This window comes from Staurois parvus, unplaced genomic scaffold (assembly GCF_062004578.1).
Source record: "Staurois parvus isolate SC_StPar_1 unplaced genomic scaffold, SC_StPar_1.0 ptg000022l, whole genome shotgun sequence".
Lineage (NCBI taxonomy): Eukaryota > Metazoa > Chordata > Amphibia > Anura > Ranidae > Staurois > Staurois parvus.
In genome coordinates this window covers 1,828,392-1,851,931 of record NW_028317818.1, presented here as the reverse complement: position 1 = coordinate 1,851,931, position 23,540 = coordinate 1,828,392, and the positions used below count along the sequence as shown (strand labels likewise).

The following is a 23,540-nucleotide window of genomic DNA, read 5'->3' as shown; positions in this document are numbered from 1 at the left end:
TGATCACACATACAAGTGAATATTATCTATGAAGTTTAGTCTTGTCTGAAAGGCATATGTCAACTTTACCAAAAAAAGCCCATACAGATAAGAGATGCCTTTTGTAGGCATCTACAAACATTGTAGGAGTTTGTCAGTCAGGCTTCAATAGGTATGTAAAAGACCTAGACCTATAGCAAAGCCATTATTCAACTTTGGTCAAAGCTGCACAATTTGTTTTTATCTGCAGACAGCCCTTATCTGCATAGGCAGTTTTTTGGAGAAGGTCACTAAACTTTTAAACTAGACCCTGCATCAAAAATGCAAGGTTTGCTTATTGACAGTGCTCCCCTTCCCATGCCTAAACGCTGCACCAAATAATTCTGCCCACAGAGCCTAGGCAAGGGTAATGTCCTCCTCCAGAAAGATTTTAGGGAATACAAAGTAGTCAGATCGCCCAAAAATATGCTCCTGCACTATGTTTGACAGTCATCTTATGGGATTTGGGCTGCCTTCCCAGGGATGTTGTGGCAGGTGGATGATGTCAACCTCTGTAGTTACCTACAGGTTTTATTTTTGCAGCATTTTAGCATTGGTAGAAGGAGAGAAAGGTCCTCCTGTAACTTAGTTTTATTATTTGTGGATCCTGTGAGTAAATTAGTTATTTTTCTTCTTCCTGTAACAGGCCAAGGCTACCAGCACAAGCAGCAGTTACAGTTACAGGAAGCCCCAGTTTCAACTGCTAAATGGTCAGAGCAGCTGTCAATTAACAAGCAGGTGGCAATTACTACATGACTGAGGCAGACTGAATAAAAACACAGGGTGGCCACCATCCTGCAGCACTGGGAGCTGGTGGTCACCCTATTAAAAAGGCCTCCGAAGCTGGAATGATTAACAGTAAAACATTTACCCCTCCCCCCAAAAAAAGATGTGAAAGTAGGTGTATAACAAGGAATGCAAAAACTGTATAAAGGAAAGTTATAATGAATTAATTGCACAATACAAGAAGTGGGAAAGTTCAGGAGATAAATGTATATGTCAAGAGTGCAGCCAAGTATACCAGCACCCACCGGTATGATGGTAGTTCTTGAGATGTAGTTTTAGTGCATCAGGTTGAATAAGAATGTAGTAGCAGGGAAAAAAATATTATATTATTACAACAAAACTAATGAATAGTTTACATAGCTTCACGGTTTTTTAAGACATACTGGGGCCCCTTGACTGCATAGACTATTTTCTAGAAAAGGGGAACTTAGCCTTTAAGTCCAGTCAATAGCACATTGGCCAAGGTGTAAAATTTAAAAAAAATAAAACAATGGAAGGCAAGAAGGGATGGGCTAATTCTAAAGTGGCAATCTACAGTAAAGTAAGTTAAAGTCTAAGTGCACCCTTTACCCTGTGCCCTGGCCTTCTTCAGCTCCACTGTAATTGAATCCCCACACTCCAGCTGCCTACTTTCCTCAGAAAGACAGGTACAACCTGCTTTGAGATGCAGCTTTCTTGACATCCACTGGTGGCTTAGGTCCATCTTTTGAGCATCTTCAATATATATTGTCACTTTCTGGGGTGAAAAAAAAATTTCTTATTGGAAAAGAAATGCACAAAATTTGTGTAAGAGTTGCTTAGGGGGAAAAAGGAGAAAGACATGAAACAAGCATACAAATATGTATTTCAAATATGCTGAAACTAAATAACTCAGTTTCTAAAGGGAGAAATAATTATCTCCTGCAATTTAATAACCCCTATGGGCAGCACAGTGGCTAAATGGTTAGCACTTCCGCCTGGCAGTACTAGGGTCGTTGGTTCCCAGCTATGGCACCGCCTGCCTGGAGTTTGCATGTTCTCCCTGTGCCTGCGTGGGTTTCCGCCGGGTACTCCGGTTTCCTCCCACACTCCAAAAGGCATGCTGGTAGGTTAATTGGATCCTGTCTAAATTGGCCCTAATATGTGTATGTATGAATGTAAGTTAGGGACCTTAGATTGTACGCCCCTTAAGGGTTAGGGACTGATGTGAATGTACAATATATATGTGTAAAGCGCTGCGTAAATTGACGGTGCTATGTACTGTAAGTACCTGAAATAAATAAATATAACTCCAGCTATATCAATGATGGGGATGTGTTCACCAAGAACACACAAAGAACATGTCACTGCGCTAATATTTCAAGTAAAACAGGCAACAGATATGAAAAGTAGGCATAGGTACGCCTACAGTATATGCTCTACGGAGCACTTACTGTATATGCTTTACTTTTGCCTCAGAGACCAATGTTTAGAGTTCCCTGTTGTGAAGATATCAGCCAATGTCTGTCACTGAAAACTGTAACCCTCCCCTCTTTTGTTCAGTAAAGATATCTATAAATGTAATGAGAAAGCAGGGGGAAGCTGGAGGAAGGAAGAGACCAGAACTCCCAACCACAGATGTTGGTTGAGATTTACAAAAAAGAGCATACTTGGGCTTATGTTCTGCAATATATGCAGACTTAGATGCCTGCTTTTCATATCTGCTGATTGTTTAGCATGTATAAAGTGACCACAAGGTCTTATTTCTAACCAAAGGAAGGTATTGATTATTTCTAAATTAATGTATATGTACACACAAAATCTATTTTCCGTATATTTGACTTCATGCCTAACTGTATACAGCTTTCGTAAGCAAATGTTTTTTGTGACTCTGTTTCAAAGTTTATATCCTGGAGATCCTGCTAGAAACAAAACTTTCTTTTACAGGATGACAGTGCGAAGCCATGGCATCGACATTAGCAGCAGCATTGTCAGCCTACCTTGCAAGCTCCTTTAGTTAACCATTGGGACTGCAAGAGGCATTCACAGGCCTGAAGGCTTACTAAATGTGAACCACAATGTGAAGCATTCTGAAAAATGCATACTCTTTAATGTATAACCCTATAGTCCAGAAAGGAAGTTATATAATACAATTATTTTCCACTATTTATATGTATACATTGACATATTTTCCATTATTTATATGTATACATTCACAGGGCGACTATTGGATATTCTTCACACAAAAGGACAACGAGGTTATATAGTATTTTTGGAAAGTCTGGAATTTTACTACCCAGAACTTTACAAACTTGTAACAGGAAAAGAACCAACAAGAAGGTTTTCTACTATAGTTGGTAAGTAATGTCTATTAATAAAGTAAGAATTATATTGGTCATTGAACTGCTAAAGGTTTTTACACAGGTAGGGGGCCACCAGGCATTGTCTTACCTTCTACCTCTACAGTGGATATAAAAAGTCTACACACCCCTGTCAAAATGTCAGGTTTCTGTGATATAATAAAAATTAGACAAAGATAAATCATTTCAGAACTTTTTCCACCTTTAATGTGACCTATAAACTGTACAACTCAATTGAAAAACAAACTGAAATCTTTTAAGGGGGGAAGTAAACATAAAAAACTAAAATAATGTGGTTGCATAAGTGTGCACACCCTCTTAAAACTGGGGATGTAGCTGTGTTCAGAATTAAGCAATCACATTCAAAATCATGTTAAATAGGAGTCAGTACACACCTGCCAACATTTAAAGTGCCTTTGATTAACCCCCACATACAGTTCAGCTTTTCTAATAGGTCTTTCCTAACATTTTCTTAGTTGCATCCCACAGCAAAAGCCATGGTCCGCAGAGAGTTTCCAAAGCATTGAGGGATCTCATTGTTAAAAGGCATCAGTCAGGAGAAGGGACAAAAGAATTTCCAAAGCATTAGATATACCATGAAACACAGTGAAGACAGTCATCATCAAGTGGACGTTCCTCCAAAATTGATGAAAAGACGAGAAGAAAACTGGTCTGGGAAGCTGCCAAGAGGACTACAGCAACATTAAAGGAGCTGCAGGAATATCTGTACTGGCTGTGTGGTACATGTGATAACAATCTCCCATATTATTCATATGTCTAGACTATGGGGTAGAGTGGCAAGACATAAGCCTTCTCTTACAAAGAAAAACATCCAAGCCTAGCAAAAGTTTGCAAAAACACATCTGAAGTCTCCTAAAAGCATGTGGGAAAATGTGTTATGGTCTGATGAAACCAAGGTTGAACTTTATGGCCATAATTCCAAAAGATATGTTTGGTGCAAAAGCAACACTGCATACCACCAAAAGAACACCATACCCACAGTGAAGCATGGTGATGGCAGCATCATGCTTTGGAGCTGTTTTTATTCAGCTGGAGCTGGAGCCTTAGTCAAGGTAGAGGGAAGTATGAACAGTTCTAAATACCAGTCACTATTGGCACAAAACCTTCAGGCTTCTGCTAGAAAGTTGAACATGAAGAGGAACTTCATCTTTCAGCATGACAACGACTCAAAACATTCATTCAAATCAACAAAGGAATGGCTTCACCAGAAAAAGATTAAAAAAGAGAGCCCAGACCTGAATCCGAAAATCTGTGGGGTGATCTGAAGAGGGCTGTGCACAGGAGATGCCCTCGCAATCTGACAGATTTGGAGAGTTTTTGCAAGGAGGAATGGGCAAATATTGCCAAGTCAAGATGTGCCATGCTGATAGACTCATACCCAAAAAGATTGAGTGCTGGAATAAAATCAAAAGGTGCTTCAACAAAGTATTAAGTTTAAGGGTGTGCACACTTATGCAACCATCTTATTTTAGTTTTTTATTTTTACTTCCCTCCACCTAAAAGATTTCAGTTTGTTGTTCAACTGAGTTGTACAGTTTATAGGTTACATTAAAGGTGGAAAAAGGTCTGAAATTATTTATCTTTGTCTAATTTTTTTGCAATTGCGAATCACTGGTCCCCTCATTAAGGTAAACAACTGCTTCTGATAGAGGATTATATTTCAACACATTCTATAATGTTTTCCCAACTTACGGCTAAGCAGAAGAGCCCTTCCCATTGCTACTGCTACTTGAAGCTGGAATTCTTTCTGCCATCTATGAGATTTTTTAACAATTCCATACTACTGCCAGACTTTCATCTAGTTGTCAGGTGAATGGTTGTCGTATGGACTATTTGCAGTATATAATCTCTCTGGTCTACTACAAACATTTGATATCTGTTTGACATACTGTATGGGGTTGATATACTAAAGGTGGAGAGTACAAAATCTGGTGGAGCTCTGCATAGAAACCAATCAGCTTCCATGGGTTATTGTCAAAGCCTAACTGAACAAGTTAGAAGCTGATTGGCTACTATGGACAGCTGCACCAGATTTTGCACTCTCCAGTTGGTGATATACTTTATATCACATCACCTAATGTTGATTTATTCACTTTTTGATGGTTTCTATGGTTTGGTTTTTTATGTGTAGTCAGCCCATGTTTGTAGCGAACCATTCAGGAAATTACACCACAGAAGGCTGGACCAACCCAGAGGCAAGAAAGGTACCTGCCTCAAGTGCTATATTGGAAAGGGCACAACTGGGGTGGGAACCTCTCCTGCCTCTGCTCTCCAGATGTTTCCTGTACCCTGCATGACCATGTTGTCAATATGCAGATAAGCTCGGCTGACAATGGTCACCAAGGCAAATAGTGAATCTTTCCAAACCTTTAGAACTCTGTCAGGTCACAGCATGGAAAGTGTCAATGCTTGCATCCTATTTATATACCTGACACATACAGGAACATACATTGGTCCACACTAGACATTCCTTCCCCAGTGTACTCACTCCCACTCTTCCTCCTCAGCCACTGCACCCATCATACTGACAGGAGCTTGGCTCAGAAGTTTTATACTAGGGGTGAGCAGATCCTGATGATGAACTAGTTACCCATCAGGTCCACTCTACTTTTTATTGACAGTGCATGGAGTGGGCAGATCCATAGCCACTATTCAGTCCAATAGCAGCTTTCAAATCTGCTCACTGTTGAGCACTGTTACTCAAAAGTGAAAAGGACCTGATGGGGAACAAATCTCTCAATTCCCCATTAGGATCCGTCTACCCAGTGACAAGGCATTTTCCAAATGTGGGCAGTGCTGATATTTGTGTAAATACATCAGCTGTATCTCTAGCCCTTTTGTTTACATTTAGCATTCAGATGTGGAATCTCCCTCCTGATCAGTTAATGAGTCCTGGGTAACAGATCTGTGTGGAAAGCTTTCACATGCTGTGTATAGGACAGCTTCCTAGGAAAAGCATGGCCTGCTCTGAATACTGGCATACCTCTGTATGCCAGATCAGAGTTGGCCTTAATTACCTATACTGAGAACAGGTGGTAATTCTGTAAAAATTTGTAAAGTGGAAGTAGTAAGAACTACCTGAATTTCGCACAGGTGTCAATAATGTTACTGACACAGGCATAAATGCTTGCCTGAATTAGGGGCAGGTAGTTCTTAAAGTGTTACTAAACCCAAAACGGTAAAATCAGTCTGTATATGCAGTAAAGCATGCTTGTTATACTCACTGTGGAACCTAAGGGGTTAATCCTCTGCATTGTGTAAAAACGCGGTTTGATCCTGACTTCTCTGTTCCTCCCCTTCTTCCAGTATCCCCCCTCTTATCTCCTGTTAAGACATATCGTGTGGAGTCATTTTGCACATGCTCAGTTTGGTGTGTATTGCTAGAAAGGTTGTTTTTGTTTTCCTGGGAGAGTGCATGTGATCAGCACAGGGCCAATCAGCACTGTTCAGATAGAGGACAGGGGTTCTGCATCCTCCTAGAGCAGAAAGCAAACTCTTCCTACAAGCTTTAACCAGTGCTCGGCTGAACACTGATAGAAGTCACAAGACTGCTCTAACTGCTGATGGGAAAAGGTATTCAGCAGTTTATATTTATTAAAATAATTGCATTTTCATATTGTGTGTACTGTGGGAGACCAGATAGAGTGAATGCAGGGTCCTGGGTTTAGTAACACTTTAAGAGAACTACCACCAGAAAACTGTAATTACAGCCATTTTGAATTCCCCTCCATGTTTAGAAATATTTAAAAATTTATTCCTCAGTTTAACAATCTTAAATGTATAATTTTTTTCTGTTTTTCCCATATTGCAAGAAAATATTATTGTGTTGTTCAAATTTGAATCTCTTTTGATAACAATTTGCACCTTGCACTTATATCATACCTGTTGTTTTTTTTGTAAATAAACTGCTTTGCTATTAACTTTTAACAGCTGATTGAAATTGGCTCCAGGCTCTAAACAATAATGGTATAACTGGAAATCTGTTGATGGTCTGTTTGATATTCACAGTGTTCTTTCTTCTTTTAGTAGAAGAAGGACATGAAGCTCTCACGCAGTTTCTGATGAATGAGGTCATAAAGCTGCAGCAGCAGTTAAAAACCAAAGAAGTTCAAAAATGTGAACTTGTAGCTAACTCCAGACAGCTTGAGGATGAACGGAAACAGCTAAAACTTGTTAATTTGGAGCTGTTAACATTTCAGGAGCGTTACAACAAAATGAAAGAAGAGCGAAATAACTGTAATGATGAGTTAATTAAAGTGAAGGATGAAAATTATAATTTAGCAATGAGGTATGCTCAACTCAGCGAGGAGAAGAATATGGCTGTTATGAGAAGTCGAGATCTGCAACTTGAGGTGACAATTATATGTGTTTATTTGAAATGCATGAGGGAAACCAAACATTCGTTTTAATTCTTAAAATATTCACATCATATTATTTTCCTAGCATTTGAGATATTTAACATATTAATTAAATCCCCTCTAAGACAACTTTTATTCCAAACCAAACATGCTCAGTTTTTCCAGCTGTTTATTGTAAGTAAGATTTTCCATTTGCTTTTTAAAGATTCTTGCAATGGAACAGACTTCAAAACATATGTCTCATTTTTACAATGTGGTGCCCAGAACTATACCTCATATTCATGCCATCCTAAATCAGCTCATTCCAAATCCTTCTGCTCTAAATGGTTTGTTATAAGTGTTAAAGGTTTTTAACACAGTATGCTTCATTGCTGAGACAATTTGAATTCCCAGTTGCATATTACTTAGAATTCTTGTTTTTTTTATGGTTTGGTTCTTCATTAGTTGGAGTATATTATTATTTATATGATTTACTGGCATGTCACTTGACTTGTTGGAGAAAAAGAAACATTGTGGTTCTACAGCCTCTGAATTTAGTGTCCTCTGGAACAATTACAATAGTCTATGCTAGGATATACCATAGACAAACATCAGAGAATTAGAAAATCCAGGACCGATGAGACTGATGATAAAATGGTTCAAGCTTTATTCAGTATCCATCAAGACATAAAGTATCCATCATATAAAAGAATTTACACGTTTCTGCCCCAACCTTAGGTCCTTCGTTATAATGACTTATATATAATGGATACTTTTATGACTTGATGGATACTGAATTAAGCTTAAACCATTTTATCATCAGTCACGTTGGTGCCGGATTTTCTAATTCTTTGACTCAAGAAAATTGAGTGTCCTGGGATTGCTGTTGTCCCTCAGTAGATTTATTTCTGTTACTCTGTTTTTTTTTTATTGCTTTGCTATTGTTTTTATTATCAACAAGACTAGTAAATGCTGAGAGAGAATTGGTTGGTTTTTAGTTTAAAAAAAAAAAAAACCTGAAAAAGGTATACCTTGTGTATATGGTTCCTGGAGTAATTTTAAAACAAGAAAAAAAAGTTATTTCAGTCTGTAACATTCCTAATTTTTTTTCCAAACTTTCCCACATATATGATGTATGAATAGTACAGATTACCACAACTACGGCATAGTATTTATCATAACGGTCACGCTTTTATTTTTAAACCTCTAATTACTGCTTGTGCTATTTAAAATTAAGTTTTTAATTTAAAGTGGACCTTGCACTCCAAGCAAAGTCTGATTATTTATTGTGGGCCCCCTCCCACTTGATAAAATGCTGCATTACTCAAAAAAAAAAACTTGGGGGGGCAATAAATCTGGTCATATACAAAAAAGATCACTCAATTTGTTCATAAATGTTAAACAATGGGGATGGACAAATCTGCAATGCTGGCTATTATATTTCAACAGCCAGCACACCAACAGTGACTGCATCTGTAACGCAAATGCTACAGTGTCTTATGAGGAATCTTGATTTACTAATATACAAAACTTATTTTGCACCCCACTATTATTTGAACATTGATTCTCTTGCTCCACAAACAGTTCTTCTATCAGGGGTTTGTCCTTCTATAAGACATTTCTATCAGGAATGGAGAAACTAATGCTTCAATCACTTGTTGATCAGCTTCTGAACTTAAACCTGTACTCCAATTATGACAGTCTTTGTGGGGCATCTTATGATTTGAGGCTCATGTGCAGGACCACAGACTACACAGATAGTTTGTTGATTGCTGGTTCCAGAATAGTTTTATAATTAGAGGTGTATGCATACATTTTGTACTTTCTTTCAAATGTAAAACTATCTTCAGCAACAGAATTTTCTTAAACTCATCTCTTCGATTAAATGCAGATTGATCGCCTGAAACACCATTTAAATAAAGTTGAAGAAGAGTGTAAATTAGAAAGAAACCAGTCGCTCAAATTGAAAAATGACATAGAAAATCGCCCAAAGAGGGAACAGATGATGGAACTTGAGCATGAAAATGAAATGCTTAAAATAAAGATACAAGAGTTTCAATCAATGATTCAGGTAAATTCATCTCTTTGTTACAATTGTCATAGTTTTTTCATAGTCCCCTTTCAAAGTCCCACAAGGGTTTGTTGAAGTCCACTTAGTGCAGCTTCTAGTGATGTTGTAGCAACAATGCTGCACTGCTCAGAGCAGAGTCACCACTCCCATGAAGGCTATGTCCTCTTGTTTTACAGTAGAATGAAGAAAGAGTTGCAGAGAACGTGGCTATTATCATTGTTGGATGCCAAAATAAAGAAATTGGTTATGGATTCAACCAGGACTCATGGTTTTTTTGTACATATGTAAATACTTGTTCATAGTATACTGACATAGATACACAGGCTGATGGTAAAAAGGTTATTCAATGAACAACTTCTTTAATGAAAAAACATCTTTAAAAACATAACAATGGCAATGATGTAGACAAATGAAGGTTCTACCCTGCAATATGGAGCTGATATAGTCGCTAAGGAATGATACATATTTCAATGTTTGGTCTAGTATGTTCCCCAACTTTAGGGGTTTAGTATGGAATCTGTGAAGTGTGGTGGTTTATTGTTTTGTTTTGTTATTTTTTAAAGATGTTTTATAGACCCAGAAGCGCCACATTGCGTGCTCTCTATGGGCCAGAAGTGATGTCACAGAATGTGCTTTTGCAATACATCTGTCCTAGGGCTTAATTGTAGAAACTGTCTAATTAACTTTGAAATACTCTACTTCTTATTTTTACTGTTACTGTTAAGGGCGGAAGTCCCAGTTTGCCAGATTCTGATAAAGCTATAGTTGATATTCTTGAACATGATCGTAAGGAAGCTTTGGAAGATCGCCATGAATTAGTAAACAGAATATTTAATCTCCAAGAAGAAATACGTCAAGCTGAAGATTTGAGGGACAAGGTAACTGCTTTGGCATCAGAAGGATACGTACATAGCTTAAAGCATATAAAAAATACACAACAAAAGCAAATCAATACTCAGATAAAATGAATTTGCTTAGTCATGTCTGAAGGATTTTTTTATGTAAATTATATATGTGTTTATTGATTATTTTTTTTGTTTATGGTCATAAAGCTACTCATAATTTAGCTTCTTTGTTTTTTTTCAGGAGTGTTCCAGTTTTGTAGGCTTGCTGAACACAGTTTAGGGAAAGTATAGTGTATTTACAGTGAGCACATATATTTGAGTTATTATTGCAGCATTTACCTTAGTTTTTAAAAGACTTTTCTATTTTTGCAAGCTTGTTTTTTAAAATTTGTATTGTATTAAATGTAGTGATATGTAATTTAGCAATGAGAGGAAGCTATCAAAAGCCCTTTTGTCTTTACTAACAACAGTTAACATACAGTGCCTTGAAAAAGTATCCGTACTCCTTGAAATTTTCCACATTTTGTCATGTTACAACCAAAAACGTGAATATATTTTTTTTGGATTTTATGTGATAGACAACGCAAAGTGGCAAATAATTGTGAGGTGGAAGGAAAATCATAAATGGTTTTCAAAATATTTACAGATAAATATCTGAAATTCAGCCCCCCTGAGTCAATACTTTGTAGGACCACCTTTTGCTGCAATTACAGCTGCAAGACTTTTTTGGTATGTCTCTACAAGCTTTGCACATCTAGAGAGTGAAATTTTTGCTTATTTTTCTTTGCAAAATAGCTCAAGCTATTTAGCTTACAAACAATTCACTGGTGCTTAAGCAATGAACAGAAACTCCTGCCTGTCCACCAAGACCCAATTATTCACCTGCTGGGTGCATTATTTGTTTGTCACATAACACAGAGAAGGTGAAACCAGCCGGTCAATTACAGCCCACCCATCAAACACACCTCTGCCCTATTGTGACAGTCACATGTCATAGCTGTCTGTAGGCTGCAAGCACTTGTTAGCATCCAAGGGAAGTGCTTATAGATTGACGTGAGAGCTTAACTGACTTTTGAGAAAAAGTGGAAAATAAGCATATCAGCACTTGGAAAGCAATGGTCAATTTTGGAGTTCTACAGATACTGGTTAGTACTGATGAAAGTTTCAGTCCTTCAGATTCTGAAGAGTGCTGATGGGACTGTCAGGGATGGACTAGCCCAGTGGAGGAGCAGAAAACTCGGTTATTTTGTTAGGCTACCCACCTCAATGGGTAGGTTCACTTTTAGAGCCACCCCCTGCCCAGGCTTTAGTCTGTTTACTTTAGTAGATTTAGTTAAAATTCAAACTTCCTACCGGACTGGGGTTCTGCTGGGGAGTAAGGGCAATTTTTACTTTCCCTTGTGTCTCCAAGCCATGTAACATATCATGTGACCACATGGAATAGGATGACAGGGAAAAAGGGATGATTGTCAAACACGTGCACAGGTTCCCTATCTATTAGGAGGTTTGTTCCCAACTTTGACAAAATAAGTGGTACAAGACCTTGGGACCACTTACAAATTGGCCTATATTTTTTATAATTCCTCAAGCAAATGGCTCCATGACTAGAATGATACTTTTTCCCCTTCTTTTTCTGCTACCCACAAAAAAAAAGGGTAGCTAACAAAGACCATTACAGTTGACAGATCTGCAGATCTACAGATTGTTTTTGCTAATAAGCAATAACCTCTGCTTCAGGGGTGGACTGACCATTTGGAAACTCGGGCACTGCCCGAGGGCCCGGGGTCATTAGGGGGCCCCATGAAATGCCCCTGGTACTTTTTTCATAGGCTTTTTTGAGTTTGGGCAAGGACACAGGGGCCCCATGATCCCCTATTGCCCGGGGGCCCCTTGAGTTGTCAGTCCGCCCCTGCTCTGCTTATGCATTTTCCATCGTATGCTTAGTTGTGACAGGTTTATTTTATCTCTTTTTGTCCCCTTTTGTACTGCCACCCAAAGCAAAGATGCACAAGGGCATGGGAGAGTCAATTTCCCAGTGTAATCTGCTTGACTTGGCTTGCAGTTCAACAGTCAGGTCCTTTGAAGCACTGACAGTAGGAGAATCTTCTGCCCCCACTGAGTCCAGCCTACATTAAATAGGCCTTTTACAGCAAGTGTGTACATTAGTAGACCTAGAAATCACAGATGACCCTGATGCTGGGATGTTGTTTTTATTGTTCTGCTTGCCATTATCTCTGTTAACTGTGCCAAAATGTTTACAGTACCTGGAAGAGAAAGAAGACTTGGAGCTCAAGTGTTCTACGCTATCTAAAGATTGTGAGATGTATAAGCACCGCATGAATACCGTAATGGTGCAGTTAGAGGAAGTAGAGAAAGAGCGAGATCAGGTATTTTATCAGTGCTTTTAAAATGCCTGATGCAAATATGGAATTTGGTGTTATGTTGTTTTATGATTAACCAAGAATATGACCATCAATGTCATCGATACATAGTGGATGGACAGTGACAGTGCCATCTTTTTTTACCATTAATCTCAATATATTCTTAGTGTATTGGGCACAATAGTACGCTATTTATGCAGTCATGCACAGTATATGACCCATTAGTCTTTCCATATATTCTAAAATATGCAGCGTTTTCATAAAGGAGTCATATTCATCAAGATATTAGGTGTTGTATGCTAACAGCAGCATTTCAATAATATTATTCTATGCAAGCACTTCACTCATCAAAGAGGGACAGTTTCTGGGGAAAATAAAATCTGCAATGCTACAATTTCAAATTGAACACTTGCTTCTAAAAGCTTTTCTGCAGGTGAAAATCCAAGTTAAAGTGTAAATCTAGCCAAAACTTTTTTCAGTTTCAATTAGACCGTGAAAGAATTAGAATCCCTGTCAAACTTACTATGAATCGAGCCTAAAGCTGTCTGTATCCTCACTGGAGAGATTCACTCTGCCTATTTGTCCTGGTGACCATTTTTAACAGGGCAGTGAGTAATGAAATTTGAAAATGTTCATAGCTGTCACCCAAATAAAAAGTGAGAATATGGGTTTGATTTACCAAAACTGGAGAGTGCAAAATCTGGTGCAGCTGTGCATGGCAGCCAATCAGCTTCTAACCTCAGATTTTTCAATTATACTTTGGCAATGGAACCTGGAAGCTGACTGGTTGCTATGCAGAGCTGCACCAAACTTTGCACTCTCCAGTTAAATCAACCCATATATCTTCCAAAGGATACATAGTTTCTGTTACTCACTGACTAACCATGATATTATTCTCACTTTGTAGAGATTGTCTCTTACTTCCTGTTGCACCCCCGGAACAGGACCTAGATGGATATTTCCTCAATGAGACATAGAAAGTAAAAAGTAAATTGACGGGGGTTTTAAACCTTACATAATATCTCCATAGCTAATTGTCTAGAAACACTTTAAGGCATCAAGATGACCAACATGTCCATTAACTAAAAGAAAACAATTTGTCTTGTGACACTTTAGGGCATCAAGATGAACCGCTCACATGACATGGTCCAGAAGTGCTCTCATGTTACAGGAGCAATGCTGGAATTCAAAAATAGAATTAAAACCAGTGTGGGGTCTCTTCTTGAAATTATTAAACACAGACACCTACATACCTAGTGCTTTGAAAGGGTTCTTTGAGAGGTGTCCCCCAACCCCCCCCCAAACAAAGGCACACCCCCACCAAAGTAACAGTGCTTATAGACTATAAAGCAATTGTAATGGATACTTAAGTCCCTCATTCTGGCAGCATGTCTTCTCGGATGTGCAACTGTGCACATTTCTGAGTTTTACCCAAAATACCTGTTCCTGAGTCCTGTGCCCTGTATGCTCTCAGGCTAAATTCTTCAACATATGTCTCTCTGGTCTCCTCTAGCCACTTGCCTTTCTGGCCAAACACTGAACAGAAATTTGTATGGAATTCATCACAGACCTCCCACCTTCCGAAGGTTGCACAATCATTTGGGTGGTTTTAGACTGATTTTTAAAATGAACTCCTCTCCCTTTTCCATACACTTCAGAGATACTGGCTGTCACTCAGATTCTCCACTTAATGAACTCCTTTGATCTCAAGTCTCACTGATCCTGGCCACTCATTGTCAAAACCATCATCCCCAGGCAGCTCCTGTAATCTCAATGAGTAGGTTTGGCTTGCTACCAAAACCCCCATCTCAAAGTTCCCTGCTTCAAGCTTGCTACCAAAACCCCCATCTCAAAGTTCCCTGCTTCAAGCTTCACTTTATTGGTCCTTTGAAGTCTCTGCCAGAATCAATCTGCTTACCTACAAATTTTGCCTCCTTCCCAGCTTGTATTCCCAATTCTTTCCATGTTTTGGTATTGAAGCCTCTCAGTTTTCTAGACCTGTCTGTCTGTCCCACCCTTCTATTGAATCCTTAGAGGAATTTGAGGTCCATACTATTCTTCATTCCAAGCTCAAGAAGCTGTATTATTTAATCAACTGAAAGGTCAGAAAAAAGGATCCTGTGTGCTGATTTCAACATCCTTGCACACAACTCATTTGCAAGTTCCATCAATACTTTCATCTGAAGCCCAGCCCTAGACATGTAAGGAGGCTGTGTAAAAGCAGGGGTACCTTAGCAGCTACTTATCATTCTTGTTCCAAGCTGCTTGCAAAATTTCCTGGAATACTCCACCTATTATTCCTGGCCACTGGCACTGTTCCTGGTGCGCTGCACCATTTGTTCCTGGCCTCTGGCTATGTTCCTGGTAAGCTCCACCTGTTGCATTCTGCTGCTCTGAACCCTTGCAGCAGGGCACAGCTACTCTTGGTGTACTCTGTTTCCTAAATGCTGCACACCTGAGCACTTGCAGCTGAGTGCAGCTATATCTAGTACACTCCATTTGAAAAGCTTTGCTCCTCCCAGGCCTCATAACTGTGCACTTCAAGCAATCTATCTTCAGTGCTATTGCTAGCTTCCCTGTTCCCTCTCTAGTCCCCTGGTTGCCAGGGTCTTATCATATCTTCCTGCATGTGCCAGTTCCTGGGGAAGCAACCTGAGGGTGGGAGTCCAATTACTGATGAGCAGATTTCTGGTGAATACTGCCTGTCCCTTAGACTCCACTCCTTGGTGACCCCAGTCCTTATCAGGAAAGGGTCTGTTTTGCTTGCTTTGTGACAGCAGTTCAGCACAGCACAGGAGCAGGTTGCCTGCATTGGGGACTTTTTGTGCAATCTACTTGTCCCTCCAGTTTGGATCCAATCAACATCACGCAGTTCAAGAAAATTCAGTATTCAGTTTTACATAGTTTTACAATATAAATAAATAAATAAAATATATACTTTAACCATTTTTAAGATTAAGACATTAAATAAACTCCCAAGAATGCCATACACAGATACATTTAAACAGTTTGAACAGTTTGCATGGTATTCCAGAAAGTATGTTTTTGGTCACTTGAGTTTAATAGAATACACATTATCAAGAATGATGCTGTCCTGTGGAAAGATTTTATTGCAACCTTTGAATAATGTAAAACATAATAACGTATCTCTGATAGCCCAGTGGAAGGTGAAATTTTGTATTTTCACTGTCTCTTTTGTTTTTGTTTGAAAGGCATATCGTTCCCGTGATGAAGCTCAGACCCAGTACTCACAATGTCTGATAGACAAAGACAAGTACAGAAAGCAAATTCGAGAGCTGGAGGAGAAGAATGATGAACTTAGAATTGAGATGGTTAGAAAAGAGGCAAGAGTTGTCAATCTGGAGTGCAAGCTGCGAAGATTGTCAAAGGAAGGGATCTTTCTTGACCAGGTGCATTTAAAAAAAATAATATAATGTTACCTTCTAAAACTACCCCTCCATGAAGCAGTGATGTAATTCAGCCCCACTTGCAGTGGTGAGCGGACCAAGACTCTCAGACACATTCAATATGTACAGACCTAGTGTACCTGCCCACATTCACTATTCCCTGTGGTTGATGGGAATGGGTTGTTTCCTTTTACTGCAGAGAGAGAGGAGAGGATATGATGTAATCCAGCTGTTACAGATCCTCCTTGGCAGAGCAGATGCTGTTATCTTTTTAATTACAGAGATGAGGTCATGAAAATTCAATTAGACCTTTCTCCTGAATGGTAAAGATTTTCAAAATTTTGTAAACTGTTCAGTATTTTGTGTAGGGGGGTGTACTAATGGGTGATTTGCCTATCCCGGAGTTCTTCTTTAAAAGATAAGATAAAGTTTTATAGAGGCTGTAGAGTGTGCTTCGTTTGAGATGTTTAAATATTAAATTTAAATCTGGGTTAAAAAGCATCTGGATCTGTAAAGTAATGGTTTATTTACTTACAAAGTAAGGATGATCATACCAAGAAACAGATGAAGGCATAGCAAAGTATAGATAAGAGCATTAATGTTGAGTTGAAGAGCAGCTAACTCTCTTATTATCCTCATTCTTGAATCATCCACACACAGGCTCTGTTGACTTATTTATGAAAGGTAGTTAGAGGGTAGCAATCCTGATCCTGCATGAAAGACAGGTGTTCAGACTTTACACACTTCACTGTGTTAGGTGGATGCAGCGTGGAGTGGTGACAGTAAACACACAAAGGCCTGGATAACAACAAATTATGTATTGTAGAGCTTGCAAAACAGTATAACAACCTGGCAGGGAGCACACCTGAGTGGGGAGCTCACAACAGTCAGAGCAGAGAGTGAATAGGCCCGAGCTGGAGACAGTGCCCCAAATGGGGAGTAGAGTGCGGCCTGGCCAGTCCAAACTAAAGGAGCTTGCTTCAATGTAGATGTAGGTCCTACACTAACCAACCAGCAATTGTGCACCAAAAACCAGGGGCAGTGACTTAAACAGACTCTGTATGACCCAAGATAGCCTCCAGGGTCACATAGATGCAGTGTAGCCAACCGGAACACTGCCTCAGGGGATAAGGGAAACATAGAGAAACACAGTTTCTCCTAACTTCCTACTCCAGCTGCATTGTCTTTCCAGATAAACACAACTTACAGTGGAGAATGTAGACTGCACTTGTCTACACCTGGCTGTGTGCTTGTAGGTCAGCAACTCAATAGGTAGCTAGTGAAGTCAGAATCACAGTAACAACTGTGAAATTTTCGTTTACAAAAACCAAATCAGTTTTCAGCTCATGTATTTCAAGCTGTATGAGTTCTAATAAAGATTGATTTAGGGGTCATAGTTCCCTTGTTCCAACTTTTTGACCACACAACTTTTCTGCAAAGGTGCTGTTTATTATCCATCAGAAGGTCAGTCACTATGCCTATTTACTTAGGATCTAAAAGCAGGTTTATGAAATCCAGATATCCAAAGTCCACAACACTGTTTTCTGAATCGCTTGTCCTGGAAAGCACTCTACAAATTAAAGTGTTACTAAAGTCTAAATTTTCTTTTAAAAAAAAAAGATGGTATACTCACCTGCTCTGTGCGACTTCTTACCTCTTACCACCAGCACTGTCCACTCCTCTTCTCAGTGTGTTGAGGGGGCACCTATGGGGGCACGCTCCCAAACAGGGCTATGTGTATCCATAGACACACCCAGCGCTGCTTGGCCATGCCCCCTGCTCCTTACAGAATTTGACTAACAGCAGCAGAAGGCTCCTGCTGCACTCAGAGTGTCCTGTGAGATCAGCAGCACTGTAGCCAGGGACAGTACTGGATCACAAGAGGAGTCAGGTAAATGTTTGGGGGAAAGAGGGAAGAGTTGTTGGAAGGTTTTTTACACTTAATGCCTTAATGCAGAGAATGCATTAAGGTTAAAACAAAAGCTTTGTGCTGAGAACCACTTTAGTATCATAAGTAATTTTGTAAGTTCCAACAAAGATCAAGATTAAAAACTACCTTTGAAAAAGCCTGTAGGATCACATCAATAAATCACATCAATTAAGTCAGTATTACAAGCAAACCATAGGAATAACTAAGTTAACACTATATACAGTCATGGCCGAAATTGTTGGCACCCTTGATATTTTTCCTGAAAATCAAGTATTTCACACAAAAAAGGTATTGCATTAACACATGTTTTGCTATACACATGTTTATTCCCTTTGTATGTATTGGAACAAATATAAAACAGAGGCAGAAAAGCAAATATGACATAATGTCACACAAAACCCCAAAAATGGGCTGGACAAAAGTATTGGCACCCTTAACTTAATATTTGGTTGCACACCCTTTGGAAAACATAACTGAAATCAGTCGCTTCCTATAACCATCAATAAGCTTCTGACACCTCTCACCCGGAATTTTGGACCACTCTTCCTTTGCAAACAGCTCCAGGTCTCTCTTATTGGAAGGACACCTTTTCCCAACAGCAATTTTAAGATCTCTCCACAGGTGTTCAATGGGATTTAGATCTGGGCTCATTGCTGGCCACTTCAGAACTCTCCAGCGCTTCTTTGCCATCCATTTCTGAGTGCTTTTTGACGTATGTTTGGGGTCATTGTCCTGCTGGAAGACCCAGGATCTTGGACGCAAACCCAGCTTTCTGACACTGGGCCCTACAGTGCGACCCAAAATCCTTTGGTAATCCTCAGATTTCATGATGCCTTGCACACAGTCAAGGCACCCAGTGCCAGAGGCAGCAAAACAACCCCAAAACATCATTGAACCTCCACCATATTTTACCGTAGGTACTGTGTTTTGTTCTTTGTAGGCCTCATTCCGTTTTCGGTAAACAGTAGAATGATGTGCTTTACCGAAAAGCTCTATCTTGGTCTCATCTGTCCACAAGACGTTTTCCCAGAAGGCTTTTGGCTTACTCAAGTACATTTTGGCAAACTGTAGTCTTGCTTTTTTATGTCTCTGTGTCAGCAGTGGGGTCCTCCTGGGTCTCCTGCCATAGCGTTTCATTTCATTTAAATGTCGACGGATAGTTCGCGCTGACACTGATGCTCCCTGAGCCTGCAGGACAGCTTGAATGTCTTTGGAACATGTTTGGGGCTGCTTATCCACCATCCGGACTATTCTGCGTTGCAATCTTTCATCAATTTTCCTCATCCGTCCACGACCAGGGAGATTAGCTACAGTGCCATGGGTTGCAAACTTCTTGATAATGTTGCGCACTGTGGACAAAGGCAAATCTAGTTCTCTGGAGATGGACTTGTAACCTTGAGATTGTTGATATTTTGCCACAATTTTGGTTCTCAGGTCCTCAGACAGTTCTCGTCTCCTCTTTCTGTTGTCCATGCTTAGTGTGGCACAGACAGACACACAATGCAAAGGTTAAGTGAACGTCTCTCCTTTTTATCTGCTTTCAGGTGTGATTTCTATATTGCCCACACCTGTTACTTGCCCCAGGTGAGTTTACAGGAGCATCACATGCTTGTAACATTCTTATTTATCCGCAGTTGTGAAAGGGTGCCAATACTTTTGTCCAGCCCATTTTTGGAGGTTTGTGTGACATTATGTCGAATTTGCTTTCTTTCCTCCCTTTTTTTGTTTTGTCCCAATACACACAAAGGGAATAAACATGTGTATAGCAAAACATGTGTTAATGCAATACGTTTCGTGAGAAATACATGATTTCCTGGAGAAATATCAAGGGTGCCAACAATTTCGGCCATGACTGTATACTCTTATCCAAGTGTTAAAAGGAGGTTGTAAATTCTCCTTTCACTCCTGGAGGATTCTGCCTCCACTAAATTTAAATGAAAATACTACATTGAAATAATGCATGCTTGAGATTGCACTCCCAGCTCCTACATTGGCATTGTTGCTGTATGTCCCAGATAACAAACACATCACCAGCAGCCATACCAGCAGTCAGATGGCACTTTACTACGCAAAGCTCATCATCCAGTTTTCACACTAACAGTCATTTGAACTAACCTTGGTCAATCTGTATTACCTCTCAGTGGCCAGTTTATGTAGCAACAGCAATAAACCCCCTAGAAACCAGTCTGCATAGTATGTGCATTAACCCCTCACTGATAGGCTAAAATGTATCTGCATTAATTCCTTAGTGACAAGTAATGAAAATAAATGCATCACCACTTTAACAACTTGTCCTAAATGCATGTGCTTTTAATCCTCCGTTACCTGTTTCCAATATATGTACATTAATGCCTCAGTCGCCATAGTAAGTGCATTAACCCTTCAGTGAACAGTCTTCAAAGCATTGGCATAACCCCTCAGTAATTAGCATCCAGATTATGTACATTTCATCCCTCAGTTACCAGTCTTACGTTTTTCTGTGTTAAATTTTCAGTGACCAGTCTTCAGAGTACACAGAGATACACTATATTTCCAAAAGTATGCCTGCCTTTACACACACATGAACTTTAATGGCATCCTAGTCTTAGTCCATATGTTTCAATATTGAGTTGGCCCTCCCTTTGCAGCTATAACAGCTTCAACTCTTCTGGGAAGGCTGTCCACAAGGTTTAGGAGTGTGTCTATGGGAAAGTTTGACCATTCTTCCAGAAGTGCATTTGTGAGGTCAAGCACTGAGGAGAAAGCCTGGCTCTCAGTCTCTGCTCTTTTTCATCCCAAAGGTGTTTTATCGGGTTAAGGTCAGGACACTGTGAAGGCCAGTCAAGTTCCTCCACCCCATCCTCTCTCATTTGTATCTTTATGAACCTTGCTTTGTGCACTGGTACGCAGTCATGTTGGAACAGGAAGGGGCCATCCCCAAACTGTTTCCACAAAATTGGGAGCATGAAATTGTCCAAAATGTCTTGGTATGCTGACATCTTAAGAGTTCTCTTCACTGGAGCTAAGGGGCAAAGCCCAACCCCTGAAAAACAACTTCACACCATAATCCCCCCTACACCAAACTTTACACTTGGCACAATGCATTCAGGCAAGTACTGTTCTTCTGGCAAATGCCATACCCAGATATACCCATTGGATTGTAACCAGTGTACAGCGTATGTACATTAATGCCTCAGTAACCTAGAGTATTTGTAAAATATGTATGTACAGCCAAAATAGAAGATAGAATAGGTAAGGGGTACAATTCTTGTCAGGTTATTTTTGTCTGTATGTACCCCCTTGAGATTTCCTTTCTCTGTCTGTCCCACTGATGCAACAGGAAGTAAGAAGAAATCTCTACAAAATGAGAGGAATTCCTCTTTGTTGTTATTGGAACAGGTGTTCCCATTAAGGACCGGTTCACACCTGAATCACACAGGAATGTAGTCCACATTCCTGTGCAATTCCAATGAGACTCGTTGCGGTGCAATTTTCAGACCATTCACTTGGTACCATGCAGTACCATGCGATCCAGTGCAGGTAAGCACACTGCGTTGGTTTCCAGGACTGTGCTTCATATGAAGAAGCCTTACAAAAACTTTCCTCTTCTTTTGTTTAGCTGAAAGCAGTAAAATTTTGGATTTCCCATCACTTACAGTCTTGGTGATCAGCAGGGAAAATAGAATGATGGATATCTTTGACTAACTATGAATAGTTTTAGCTATACATACACTGCGTGACCAATCCCTGGAGTATGTGCATCCCTGAGTGACCAAATTTCAGTGTATAAGCAATAACCATTTACTGACCAGACTCTACAGAAACAGCATTAACACCTTTGTAGTCTGTTGTCCTGCAACTTTTTGTTCTTAATCTATGTGTTGGAGATTTCCCAAAGACCCAGGTATGCCCAGGGGGGAGACTGACAACTGCAAAGTGAAACAAAAAGCGTACCAACCTTGAGCATTACCTCAATAACCAAAATTTATTAATAAAGGAATGGTACTCACAAACAGCGAATAAAATCAGGCATGTAAGTCCTCCAAGGGACTTCAGAGACAAGAAGCCAGTGCGAATCCTATCATGGGGGTAGACACTTAGTACAGCTGACTCGTTTCGAAGGCCATGCCTTCTTCATCAGAGCTAACTGGACTGAGAGTGGATCAGCTGGATCAGTGATATTTCATGTTTGGCAGCAGAGGGAGATCTTGTGTCATATAATATGGCTGCAGACTGGTTCTAACCGTGGAATGCACGCCGGCGTGGCGTGGTAGTGATTGCACATGCGCAATATGTACGAAGTCTGCGTGATCTCATAAGTGTATATCTGATGGTCATTGCGCACGTGTTAGATGGCGCTGCTCTATCTAAAAAGGGTCATAGTTTCCCTACCAGCCTGCACACTGACAGGCTCAGGTTGGCAGCAGTGAATATCTAGGAGAGCTCTCTCAGTTCAAAACGCCAACCAGCCTCAAATGTGCCTAATCAAATGGGGCAATCAAAGAGGGCACTATCTTCAACAAAAAAAAAAAAAGGAAGGATTGTGGAAATTGTAATGTTTTCATATCTATTAGATAATCAATGTGTGAAATCGGTAGAGCCAATGTAAGTAAATAAATAAATAGATAGATGGATTAAAAATAGCTTAAGTAAATATATAAATACAAATATAATTGTATATACATGTAATTAGTGGCAATATTGGTATATTCAGTAAAAATGACGAACATGCCAATGAAGTAGCCAAGCACTGAGGACATCACTCCCGCACAGAAATACCTATCAAATCAATAAAAACACATAAAAATATATGTATAAAAGATATGTACAATAAATATGTATAATATATGATGCCCATGGATATACAGTAAAATACAATGAAGAATTATATCTGCACACATATATATATGGTTCAACATGATTATGGTTGCGTATATAAATAAATTAAATATATATTACGGTTGTAAATGTACACGTAAATGCATGAATCAATACATCAATAAATGAATAAATAATAAAGCAAAAAATAAGTGTATGTAAAACTATATTATGAACAGATAAAATGATGTATTATGGTGTATATGTATCAATTCATCTCTGTACACATAAGGTATCCAGTAGGATATAGGCTCAATATGCTCAGTAACAAGGAATCGTGTTGGGAGGTTACAGATTGTCACCATATTCTCAGGAAGAGCAATTAAAAAGACGTGGTATAATATATTATTGTTGTAGATGGACAACCGATGTGGCCAAGACTAATACTGGATGACAACAATACTCATAATCGACACACAAATGGTAGGTTAATAAATTATTGAAATTGGTATGAATAGTATAATTAGATGAATAAATTCTGTCATTAAAAACCACACATGAATTGAAATGAAATGAGGACACCCTCACCAACCAGATATATATAGATCATTTTTTAAAAGACATAGTGA

General features: G+C 39.3%; 1 protein-coding gene across 1 annotated transcript in view; it reads left to right on the top strand.

Moving 5' to 3' along the window:
* Positions 1–23,540, top strand: part of CARD11 (caspase recruitment domain family member 11) — a 173,998-nt gene that overhangs the window by 85,668 nt on the left and 64,790 nt on the right. Inside the window, exons 3-8 of the mRNA XM_089691646.1 lie at positions 2,982–3,119; positions 7,170–7,495; positions 9,372–9,551; positions 10,277–10,429; positions 12,658–12,783; positions 15,990–16,187. Coding sequence (XP_089547772.1) covers positions 2,982–3,119; positions 7,170–7,495; positions 9,372–9,551; positions 10,277–10,429; positions 12,658–12,783; positions 15,990–16,187 — 1,121 coding nt within the window. The remainder of the gene's footprint in view (positions 1–2,981; positions 3,120–7,169; positions 7,496–9,371; positions 9,552–10,276; positions 10,430–12,657; positions 12,784–15,989; positions 16,188–23,540) is intronic.